The sequence below is a fragment of the Cheilinus undulatus genome, linkage group 9 (assembly GCF_018320785.1).
Source record: "Cheilinus undulatus linkage group 9, ASM1832078v1, whole genome shotgun sequence".
NCBI classification, from domain to species: Eukaryota; Metazoa; Chordata; class Actinopteri; order Labriformes; family Labridae; genus Cheilinus; species Cheilinus undulatus.
This window is the reverse complement of record NC_054873.1, coordinates 47085789-47098583: the sequence shown is the minus strand read 5'-3', so window position 1 is coordinate 47098583 and position 12795 is coordinate 47085789. Positions and strand designations below refer to the sequence as shown.

Genomic DNA, 12795 nt, shown 5'->3' with positions numbered 1-12795 from the left:
TGGGCCCCTGTGTCCCCCCAGTGGGTGGCCTTGGATATCAGCATCTTCTTTCTACCAAAAGTAAAGCGTATAGTATGTATGAAATGTCCACAGCTGTAAGGTTTGTCCGTGTTTTCACTATTGGACATACGATAGTTTACTGCAAGGCAAACCAGGAAAAGCTACTCTGTATGAGGGGACGATCGACCTCTAGAAGACAAGGACAGAGAGACTTTCTCACCAACTGCCTCCTCTGTCTCCCTCCGCTTCCCCTTACGCTTGTTTGGAGCTGCTTGATTGATATCTTCCTCACAGGCCGTGACCCTGGCTTCGAGTCCAAGGTTGCAGCTTTTTAAACTTTGATTAGAATTGCAGGAAGAACCCTGGGGGCCTTTGGGGGCCACAGCCAGGCCTCACCCCATGGCAGATTCAGGGGAACTGAGGAGGGTCTTTTACTTCCTGACTGTTATGACAGGCAGAGCGGTGTGTTTAAGTCTTCACTGTCCATGCTGGAGACAGAGGAAGAGCCCGCTGAGGGAGGGAGGGAGGGAGCGGCGTTAACGGCTGATGGTTAAATAGCTCACAGGGAAGAAGAGTCATCACTCCACAAATCTGTGTAGGTGCCTCTCTGAATGTTTATCGCTTGTTTTTCACTTTCACTCGGCGTTTGATCTGTTTGCTGACCTGATGCATAACCTCATGACTTGTTTGGAAGGCTCTTTGCTCTGAAAGGGTTATGAAAATGGATAAGCTGTCTTTACAAGTATCGCTTTTGCATTATTCAAAGCTTCCTATCTGAAAAGGAAGTCAAATCCAGTGTTCAGGGATTCTTTTGCTATTGATTTGTTGAAGCGTTTAGCAGAAGAAGCCGAGGCTTTGGAGGGAGATAGAATGTGAGTTTTATGTGAGATGAGGTGCGTGTGCAGCTCTGGGTTAAAGACGGGGGAATATGCGAGCTCTCTGATGTTCTGAAATAGTTCACAGGTGTGAGCTGAGGCTTTTAGAAACAGATGGGGGAGGTGGAGAGGGTAACATCAGCCTGAACTGAAATGACAGGTTAGTAGAGGCCAGTCTGACACAGGGGGCCCAGCCTTGAATATGAGCAGATACCTCTGGCTATTCAACAGGCTCAACTTTTCATATACTCGCTTCAGCAAATTTCTCTGGAGTAACACTGCCTACAGCGCTCCAGCACATCATTCTTCCGCCTCTCTGTTTTTGGGTGAAGAAGATCCAGTTGAGATGCAATGGGACTTTGCAGTTTTTATTTTCTCTCCTGTCTGTTAGTACGTTTACATGCACAGTCAAATCAAGCTATGGTTATAGCTCGATTTGGCCATTTAATGAAATAAAACCAAGTGGGAGGATCCATTTATTTATGGAAATATGTCCAACTCCACTTTACAAGGTATAGATATGCCTCCATACAGCTTTGTTTCCAACCTAATCATGCTATACTTGGGTGGTAGGGGTGGCATCCCTCCCTATCCCATTTGGTGAGCAGCATGTGTGAAGGCTTATTATTGAAGAAATGGTACTGCAACCATCATCTGAGAGGGCAGGAGTACAGGATGATAGGCAGCTAGGAACTCCAAAACTGTTTAAAAAGACAGCATAAGAAGCTTAATTTTTAACTTGGGACATTGCTCCTAAATAGCGCTTTTACTAGAAGGGCAACTACAGTGAAAAGAAGAGTATGTAGGACAATAGTCAAGCAGGACACTCAGGTATACAGAGCTGTAAAAAAGTATTTTCCCCCTTCCTTAATGTCTATTATTTTTGAGCATATTTGTCACACTTACATCATGCCGCCATCTAAAGAAATTCAAGAACAGATGAGAAACAAAGTCACTGACATCTATCAGTCTGGAAAGGGTAAGACATTTCGAAGGCAGCAAATCACAGTGAGAGCCATTGTCCACAAATGGAGAAAACCTGCATCAGTGGTGAACCTTCCAAAATGGCTGAAAGAGCAAACATGGTGGTGGTAGTGTGATGTCTGGGGCTGCTTTGCTGCTTCTGGATCTGGACTATTGCTGTAAATGATGGAAGCATGAATTCTGCTCTCTACCAGTAAATCCAGTCATCAGTTTGTGACCTCAAGTTCAAGCACACTTGGGTTATGAAGCAGGGTGATGATCCCAAACTCGCCAGCAAGTCCACCTCTGAATATCTTTAAGAAATGAAGGAGTGGCCAAGTCAAGGTCTGGACTTAATGCAGGACCTTAAAATGGTCATTCATGCTCTAAAACCCTCTATTGTGACGGAAATAAAACCATTCTGCAAAGAAGAGTGGGCCAAAATTTCTCCACAGCGATGTGAGAGACTCATTGCAGAATGCAAGTACTGTCATTTAATTCTATATAAAACATACAGCTGGTGAATATTACTTCAACAGCAGACCACACAAGAAATGAAACTTCAGGATGAAGTGACAAGGGGAACAGTGGCTTTGTCTAAGAGATGAGAGATCATAAACAGGGTAGGTCCTCGCCTCGCCCCCCCTCCACTTCCACTGACTGGGTAAAGTGTCATTCTGTGGGAAACATTGCAGGTTGTTCAGGCTGTACCTGCTGACCATGAGGTAATTCGGAGTCACATTAACACATAATGGCCGTGCGGACAGATAAACCATTAATCTGCCGCAGCGCCTATCACCACCACCATCATCAGTGAGTCATACTCCATCCTTTTTTCCAGGCAGCACTGAATGAATCTCTCTGGAATCGTTTGGTTGACCTGTGATCCACAGTGAAGCCTCCCTCCTGCCTGGTGCCCGGCTCTGCAGCTGTCTAATCCTCTCACAGGCCCGCTCCGCAAATGGGAGATGGCACATGTGTACAACTCGTACACAGATAGAGACGCATGCTTGTGCACACATGCACGCATCAGCTCAGTTCATATCTCACTGGGAGGAAAGCAGGCGAGGCGGGGTTTGGCCCGGTCTGAATATTAGCTTTTCCACAGCTGGAGGCTGCTGGACCTGCTCCGATCATCAGACATCCATCAAGGTGTCAGTTTGCGTTATGAGACCGAGCTCCCAGGGTGATCAGAGCGCTGCCCGGCCTGCCAGCAGCCCGCCTGATGGCCTTCTGTCTGAGCCAAGAAGGACCAAAGGCAAACATGTTAAAAAAAGAGGCAAAACTGACAGAAACATGGAGAGAATCCGCTAAAACACAAACACCAGTGAGTCTTATAAACATTCCTACAAGTATTAACTCTGATTAAACCAATAATTCTCCTTAAATGATTATGAACGTGTAATAAAGTTCAGCAAACAAATACAAATGTCTTCTGTTTCCCTCAACAAACTCGACTTGAAACTATCAAAGGAAGTAGTTCATCTTAAAGATTTTAGTTATTAGATTCCCTGTAGCCGAGGGGGTGAGTAATCACCATAATAGCCTGTCTAAGTCTACGTAAAAGACCCCCTCCTTCCCTCCAAAAAAACCCTATTTTCCACTGGAGACTTTGGTCATTTCCATGACTGCTCTACATAACAGCGCTCTCCAGCACCGAGGAGGACAGGCGGGGTAATTAATTCCCCCTGCCGCCTCTTTCTCTCCCCTCTCCTCCTCTCTGTGGTGAAGGGAAAAGCCGGGGAATGTAATTTACACTAATTACCTTTTGCATAGGAGTCTCATTTCAACTTTTCTTTTCATGTTGAAGCGACGTCGACTCGGGCTATGCCTCTGAGCCTCAACACCCCCGATGAAAAATCGCTACAATATTCCTCCAGTGACATAAGAGCACAGTGAGGATGAGGAGTTTGAAGCTGGGCTGAATACTGGGGAAAAGTGGCAATGCGATTTCTTTTCTTTTTGTGTGTGGTGATACGAATAAAAACAGGAAGGTTTTTCCAATAAACAGAGAGTTTTATAGGCCTAGACATGGGCACTTAACATTTGAATCCTTAAATCTTTATTAAATTACTTTGGACTTCATGTCTACATCTGTCTTAGACCTGCACTATGTGCAAGAAATTGACGTGCAATGGAAGTTTTAGGTAATGTTTTATTAATATGGAAACTATGGTATTTACAACATCAAAAGTAGGGATGCACCATATTTTTGGTTATCTGATATGTTTAACCTGACACGCCAGATGGATGTGTGAAACACATCCATCTGGAAAACCTTCAATATACAGCGTTTGGGAAAGGGCAGAGCCTTTGAAAAGAAACTCAGAGGGTGACTGGATGAACACTGAGTCTGTCACATCTTTACAGGCCAATCAGAGCCGCTACTATATGGAATAAACTCCATAGAGAGCTGCATAACACGAACCATGGCGACTATAGACATGTAAGTACTCGACTTTTGTCGTTTTTGAAAAGAAAACAACTTACTGCTGTTCTTTGTTCTTCCTTTAATGAAGAAATGTCAAGTTCTGATAAAACTGGCACTTCAGCAGCATCCACGCTGACCTCTTCCACCATAACGGCACCGGCCTCTTGTTGCTGCTTGCTTACGTCAAGCAGCTGTGCCCGAAAGTACTGCCCCTAGACGCTGATTGGTCCTGTCACTTTCTAACCAGGCCCAAACAGTTCAGACGGGAGCTTTGCAAGATGGATTCACCAGTGAAAAATAAGGGAACGGGTGAATCCATCTGCTTTGCATGCTTATGGCATGCTGATATTTATAGATTCATGTTAGCAATACTGATATCCATACCTAATTGCAGATGTAGTTCAGACCTAAGTCTTCACTCTTTCCAAGAAGAGGGGAGGCTGTTGTAGCTGCAGAATCCATTCGTGTATTTGAATACAATGTCATTACAGTCCCTGTTGGTGCAGTGGTCAGGCGACCAAAATCTTTTGTCCTTTTAGTGTATCTGCCAGTACTTAAACCATACAACCCTTCAAATATCATCCATCCCAATAGATTAACTTTTCCAAAACTTCAACTTCATAAGTTCTGGCCCGATGCTGTCAGCAGTGGTGGAGCCCATGGAGTCCAGTTCTTAGCCATTAAGGACCAAAAGCAGCTATGACATGCTCATCTCAATCGACACCTATGCCGGCTTGTCTCTTGCTTCTCCATGCAGAGCACAGGTCCCATAATAGTTTCTCCTTATGGCAAAATTTCACCAACATAATCAAGACAATGGCTGGACATCTGTGTCCCCCACTGCATGAATAAGTCATGGTAGATGTTGCTTCGATTGTTTTGTAATCATGCTCAGTAGTAGAAATAGTGTAGTGGTTAAACATTCTCAGATGCTCTGTTTAGTTGTTCCAAACCAGAAAGAATTAAGCAAAATCATAAATGAAGTGCATGTGCAGAAGGAAATCAGAACAGGTAGAGGAGGCAGACCTCATCATGATTGCATAATATTACTTTCGTGTTGAGTTAGGGCGGCTCAAGATTATTTTGATTGGCACTGAGATCATGACTCTCAAACACAATTACTTTGTTCTGGAATAGATGCACTTATTGAACTTAGACACTCTTAACGCTTTGAGGAAATGCAATAAATAACAAGAAATTGGTGAGAAAAAATAAATGTATTATAAAATAATGTTACATAAAAACAAATACCTGACAAAAAGATGTATTTCTATGGCTAAAGTATAACAACAAATGCTGAAAATGGTCTTTTAGCAAATCTTGTTTTCATGATCAGGTGCTAAACTTGTGTCTGAAATCAACACTTGACTAATTGGCCTGCACTATATAAAGTTATGACAAGTTCAATTTTGCTAAAAGTATGCCAAAGGTCCATGCAGGCCAGATGACTGGCACTGGTGAGTCAGACCTGGTCCATGGGCCACGGTAAGGAGAGTAACTGGAGAAGTGTTTAACCGCTAAGAGATAATGCAACATTGCTGTATAGAAACTCAGGAGCCATCCGCTGGTGTTCATGTTGCTCCCACAGCTATGTCCTTGTCCCTGAGCCTTTCCTGTGCATACCTTAACTGCTCACCATCATGACTTTCCATGCTCCATTTGAAGACACAGAAGAACTCTGCTGCTTGCAGCATGCTTCTCATGAATCCAGAGTATACAATAACTGATATGAGGGTAGCTGGTAGCTGTCTTGAGTTTCATCTGACTGCTTGAAATAGAATATAAAGTAAGAAAGCACTGCTTGTTTGAGTAGTTCTCATCTGTGATAAATTAAGATTTCAAGCTGCCATGCCTTACCCAGAGATGCACAGATTGTGAAAATCAGGGTCGATACTGATAGGGATGTTTGAAATATCATTTTAGCTGATTATTGGTGCCAATCCTGATGTATTTGCATTACTCCTTTTGGTGCTAAACTCCTGCAATGCATGTTTGACCACAAACACAGACAAAAGTTTGTAAGGTCACTTCTTCTGCCTGATAATAAACCTCTTCTCTGAATCAGCAGTTAGGTGCACTAGATGCCAGCATTCATTTTTTGGATCATGCATTTGTTGTTCTTGCAGGTCAAATTTGGCAACAGTCTGATTTCACTGGTTCTAAAGTATGAACGCTCTAAATGAAACTAATTTCTTTGTTACATAATTTCCTCCAGCTTAGTTTCAACTTATTCATAAACATTTAACTTTTCACTGTTTAGATTTATGACCAATATGCCTTATTTACATGAGACTATTCTTTGTTTTTTAAGGTAAAAAATGGCAATTTTGAATTATTTTGAGTGTACTAACGATCAGAGGAGTGTTTAGGAAAAATGAGCCATGTAGTATTCGTGCTGGCAGCCCAAAATAACATTTATTGTCAATGCTGGTTAAAACCGACCCCATCTTGTTTGACACTTTCTCAAGCATATTTTTAATTTATCACCCAATTCTCTGCTACTGTTATTGCCAACCTTATTCTGTTGTTACAGGCAATTTGGACACTACTTGTGTGATTTATAGTCAGTACGCATCATTTACATGAAGTAAAACCTTGTTTTAGTGTTAAATTTATTAGAAATTATTTGTCACTATAAGTATGTTTATAGCAGATCTAAGTCATTTTTGAACCCTCTAGGACAGGGATGTCAAACTCAATCACAGCAGGGGCCGGATTCTGGATTCAGGACTAACCTGAGGGCCTAACAGGGTCACCTTTTTGACTACAAACTGTAAACCTTACTTCACTGGTAATAAAATATGAAAAAAATAGCACTGGTGATAAAAAAATTTGAAATTTAAAAAGTTAAAATGATAAGTTTAAAGGCTCACAATCTGGGAAAAGTAAATTTATCAGTTCAAAAAGGTCAAAACATGAAATTGAAATAGAAAAATAATGTTTGTTTGTTTGGGTTTTTTTTTTACAGGGAAACATATCCGAAAGAAAGTCAAAATCATGAGTTTAAAAGGTCAAAATGAAAAATAAGATTTGTTATCATGAAAATAAAAGTCAAAAAATGGTTCAAAATTTTAAATTGTGAGCCTAAAGGTCAAACTGGGATTGTGAAGTCAAAGTTTGGAGTTGAAAATATGAGAAAAAATACAAAATAGTTGGTAAAAAAGGCCAAAATATCACTTAAAATTTAGAATTATGAATTTTAAAGCTCAAAATATTATATTAGAAGTCAAAACTATGAGTTGAAATGCTCAAAGTATGAAATAAAAAATCAAAATCCTAAGTTTGAGTCCTAATTGTGAGATGCTTAATTGAAAATGTGAAATTAAAACACAACTTAATTTCTTTTCTCACATTCATGACCTCTTATCTAAATACTTTTACTCCTTACTTTTTCAGATTTTGTGACTTAACAAGGATATCTCAACTCATCAAGGATAAGTTCATATTTTTATACTTGAGGAAATCTGCAGACCTCAGACTGATGGGCCAGTTATGACAGAAATATGAGATCATCTTGCGGGCCGGATTTAACTGTTCCATGGGTCGGATTTGGCCCCCGGGCCTTGAGTTTGACACCTGTGCTCTTGGACAACAACCCTGTATATTTTTATAAAGCTCCTCAAGGTAACGATTGATCATGAAGGGTATTTGTGAACAATTTATGTCATTTTAGGCAAATAAATCAAAGAAACAAATATTTGTTGTAGAAAAAAAAACTTTAAAAGGGGTCAGAATTGGACACAGATTAACATAAAGGTTAATTCATACAACACAGCAGCTCCTGACATCTGATGCCACATCATTTGTTTGTCGAATCAGTGCATCCCTAATTCACTGCCAAAGCTCATATGGCAATAATGAATTTACTGTGCAGCCCTAGTTTAAGCTGCAGCCTGAATGTAGCTCATGATACTGCATCTATAGCCTCCTATATGGCATGAAAGTGAAGTTAATAACTTATTCAGCAGTGCTATTGTCATCTTCAAACATGCACTTCTTTTATAAATGATGATTTGAACAGAGGGGCTTCCCTTTGACACCAGCAGAGGGACTATAGAGTAAACAAGGAGATGTTGAACATGATGCTTCTCTAAAATAAATACTTTAAACGGCATGAGCCAACATTTGTTCGGTGCTATTAACTTTACATGAGCTTTTTTTTCATCTGCATGTAAACCTGTTTCATATATGGTTGGAGATTATCCGCCAAAGCAGCATCTCAGCAGGCTTCATCCTTACTTCTGCGTGATGCATTAGCCTGCTAGAGCTGAATTTAATCACAAGATCGCATGCAAATGAATAATAGTGAAGTCTCTGTTTGATCAGAGTGTTTAATCTGTTGGTAGTGTGTGTGTAGTTGCAGCAGGAGCTGCTACAAACCAGCGATCTTGCACTAATAATACATGCAATAATGGGCCGCTGGCTTTGTTGTACAATTATAACCCACCTTGCAACGACACAGCAAATCAAAGACTATTTATGAGTGTATAACAGTGGGTGAATATTTAAAGAAACTGAATGACAGCAAACAATTCAGAGAAACACGCGGGGTAGCTATCTCGCAATTGGATTAGTCACAGCCACAATGCTGCAGCGATATTCGCTGGAATATGCTGGATTTACCTTCACATTCGGGTTCAGGAAGGGGAATAAACACTTGAATTTTTCTCAGGGAGACGCAGGAACATTTTGAGACAAGGCTGAGGTGTGGAGAATTGGATATATGAAGAAAGAATGAGAGTAAATAAAGGCAAGACTCGGACCGATCGGTGTTCGACCTTCTCTCTCCTTCTTAAAGCAGATTTCACAGCAGGGACAAACACAGAGACTAAAATATCCAGGTGTCCAGGTGTGGACACACATGTAGACAAACACATGGCGTGTCTTTGACCTTATTCATTAGCCTTACAGAGCTATTTTAACGGACACAGCTCAGACTGGCACTGGCAGCACAATCTACTCACTATTTACTATTATCCTCCAAATGTGAGCTGCAGCCTCAATGCACAAAGCTGCAGGATATCTCAGAGCAGACCTGCTTTATACTTAGAGGATCTAATGTAAATATATGTTGGATGGTTGTGACCAAAAGAGCAGAGGGTGCACTGCATCTCCTCCTCGGAGCAGCCGCAGTTCCATGGTCTATCACAGTGATACAGTCGAGCCAGTGCACGGAGGAAAAACAGCACATCTACAAAAGCATCTTACCTTCGTATATAGGGGCCATCGGTGCAAGGATTTCTGTTATTCATGGCAAAAAATCAAGCGAGATTTCTGCTCAAAACTCAATGAAAATCTGCCATCTTGAAACAGTGATGAGAGAGTCGCCGCGGTCTCCTGCATTACTGGCCCGGTTCATTAGTGAGGAAAATGCTCATAATTCATATCCAGCCGTGTGCAAACGTAGAGTCCGAGGCGAAGGGGGACACCGAGGAGAGGCTGACGACTCCGATCCGACCGCCGGGAGTTTCTCTGGAGGCTCAGAGGACGAGCCGAGATGACAGCTTTACTTCAGCTATTGTGCGACATGTCTGTGGAGTGAGGAGTCTCTGCAAAAGTTGCAGCAGTGGTCAGAGCGCAGCGAGTTTGGTGTACAGTGAGATAGTCGAGCGCCGAGCGCATCGATCCAGGCAGCGGGGAGATGATCGGCTACACCACTGTGGTCTTCGAATCAAATACTACGATCTGTTATCTTTATTGTTTACATATTGTTATCATGTTTAATAAAAATATGAAAAATATGATAAACTAAAATATTTTGCATGAAAAATGATGAAATATTAATACAGAAAGAGTATTAACATTGTAATTTTAGTAACGTCTGTTAATGACAGAGTGTTTAGTGATTAAATTAAATACAAATTTTGTTTACATTGAAAAGACAGGAACAACAGAAAAATATACAACAAGGTGGCATGCTCCAATTGGCTGGAGCAGGGGTGTCAAACTCAACCACAGCAGGGGCAGGACTCTGGATTTAGGTCTACTGAGGGCCGAACAGGGTCAACACAACCTTAAAAGATCAACCTCATTTTCCACAGTGATAAAATATTTTAAAAACCCAGCCCTGATGATAAATCATTCGGAAATTCATAAAAGTAAAAGTGATAAGTTTAAAGGCTCAAATCTGAGATAAAAATTCCAAATTATTATTTCAAAAGATCAGAACACGATATTAAAAATAGAAAAATAATGTTTTAATGAGCAAATATACGAGAAGAAAGTTGAAATCATAAGTTTGAAAGAAAAAAATATAAGGTCAAATTTGAAACCATGAGTTTAAAAGTCAATTATGTCTTAAAATTTGAAATTGTGAGTCTGATAGTTCAAAATATGCAATTTAAAAAAACAAAATTAGGAGTTGAAAATGTCAAAATATGAGCTAAAATTTAAAATGATGACTTAAAAAGTCAAAAATATGATTTAAATTCAAAATTGGGAGTGTAAAAGGTCAAAATATGATATAAAAGTGTAAATTATGAATTTATAATGTCAAAATATGAGAAAAAAATTGAAATCATGTGTTTAAAAGTCTAAATATTGGATTAAAAAGCCAAAGTAAGGAGTTCTAAAGGTCAAAATGACTTCATATTTAAAATTGGGAATCTAAAGATAAAAATGTGACATACAGTCAAAATTATGAGTTGAAAGGGTCAAAGCATGAAATGAAAAGTCAAAATCATAACCTTGAGTTGTAATCTTGAGTTGCAAAATTGAAAAAATGATATAAAATTAAAATAATTTTTTCCCCCCACATTCTTGACTTTTAATCTAATTTTTCTTACCCTTTACTTTTTCAGATTTTTATGGCTACTTAGGATATTTCAAATAATCAAGTTGAAGTTCACATTTTTATACTGGAGGAAATCTGTAGACCTCATACTGGTGGACTAGTAATAATACAAATATGATATGATCTCACGGGCCAGATATAATCCAGCAGATATTTTGCAACTTCTCACTTACTTATAAATTGCAAATATGCCATATTTTGAACCACCAGGACGCTCCGATTCCCAGGATTCTAACCATGTACATTACATCAGGATACAACCACCACAGCAACCAGATTTAATACACTTGTCAGACAACAAAACAAACAATAACTAGAAAAGCACTCAGAGAGCACAGACCTCCACCATTAGCCCGACCTCCCAATGGTGAAGAATCCTTTAAAAAATTCCTGGACCCGTCCCCATGTGCCCCCACCACGGCATTCACAGATTACTCTCTCCCTGGTGGGGAGAAAACACAGCGAGGTTAAGCATTGGCTTCAATACGGGTGGACTGTCATGGCAGAAGCATTGACCGGCACTCGACCGGGCGTGCCTCGTTCAAACTCTATAAACTCCAAAACTTTTAACAAAAACACAGCCAAAATGCTGCTGGGATTGAAGTTACTCATATCCTCCATCTCTTGGTGTGAAGTGGTAACAGCGCAGACATCCGCCATTAGCCCTATCTCCCAATAGTACAGAACCCTTTAAAAATTGCTGGATCCAGATGAGTCCCAATATCTAATCAGTTCTTCCTTATGCCATTTCTGACATTTCCTGAAAATTTCACCAAAATCCATCCACAACTTTTTGAGTTATGTTGCTAACTAACTAACTAACTAACTAACAAACTAATAAACCCACCCGATCACATAACCTCCTTGGCGGAGTTAATAAAAGTGACACAGCCCACCATTAGATGATCTCCTGTACTCTCCTGATCATATAGTTACACCACAGGCAGTCCTGCTACACCAGTTAGAGTCCACACATTTGACATCCAGTCAAATTCTTAGTCCAAAACCTGGATTGTATCCATAAAGATCTAAGTTGTTGTCAGATTGCTGCTGTTCTCATAAGTCCCCTGTATTTGCTGAAATGATGTCTTTTTTCCTGCCAGTTATGAGCGACGCTTTGTAGAGAAATATCTGACAATCTTGCTCCTTTTATGAGTCTACAGTTTGAAACACTTAGAGCAGATACAGTCAGAGTGGTAGCTTTATAAAGACACCTTGTTTGTGCTCGTGCTGTAAATGGTTCAAACACAGCTTTCATTTTAATTTGGGTATACCCGTAGGAGATTTTGACTGATTTCACCCGGGGTTAAACTGTCACACATCACATCCAGTTGGCTTGACTCCAGTGAGCTCATCTGCCGCAGCTGCAGATCAGTCATTCTCTTCTAGTGCGTTATGGTAAAATCCCTCAGACTTTCTTTATTTTCTGGAAAAATTCCAGGGGTGCCAATACTTTCGTCCATGACTGTTATGTGATTTGATTTGTTTCCCCTGCCTTTACTACTAGCCTAATGATGATGGGTGATTTTAGAGACCTTCAGACTATTTTTGTGTTTCTCTCCTCCATTAGATAAATTCGTGCTATGAATTTGAATAAAAGGTCCAACCCATGATGCGTTTCCGTTACACTGAAGATGTTCACTATAATGAAGGAGAAACACAGATTTTTATCATATGTTTGCTTTAATTGAGTTCAGTCACAGTAGTTAAAATCAAAAAATGTAATTGAACAC

At 40.3% G+C, this 12795-nt stretch overlaps 1 protein-coding gene across 5 annotated transcripts in view; it reads right to left on the bottom strand.

Annotated features, from left to right (window-relative positions):
- Positions 1-9815, bottom strand: part of hipk2 (homeodomain interacting protein kinase 2) — a 183908-nt gene extending 174093 nt beyond the window's left edge. For all 5 annotated transcript variants that reach the window (XM_041795639.1, XM_041795641.1, XM_041795642.1 and 2 more), the window contains exon 1: positions 9478-9815. In XM_041795639.1, the coding sequence (XP_041651573.1) occupies positions 9478-9496 (19 nt within the window). In that variant the 5' untranslated portion in view covers positions 9497-9815. The remainder of the gene's footprint in view (positions 1-9477) is intronic.
- Positions 9816-12795: the final 2980 nt, after the last annotated feature.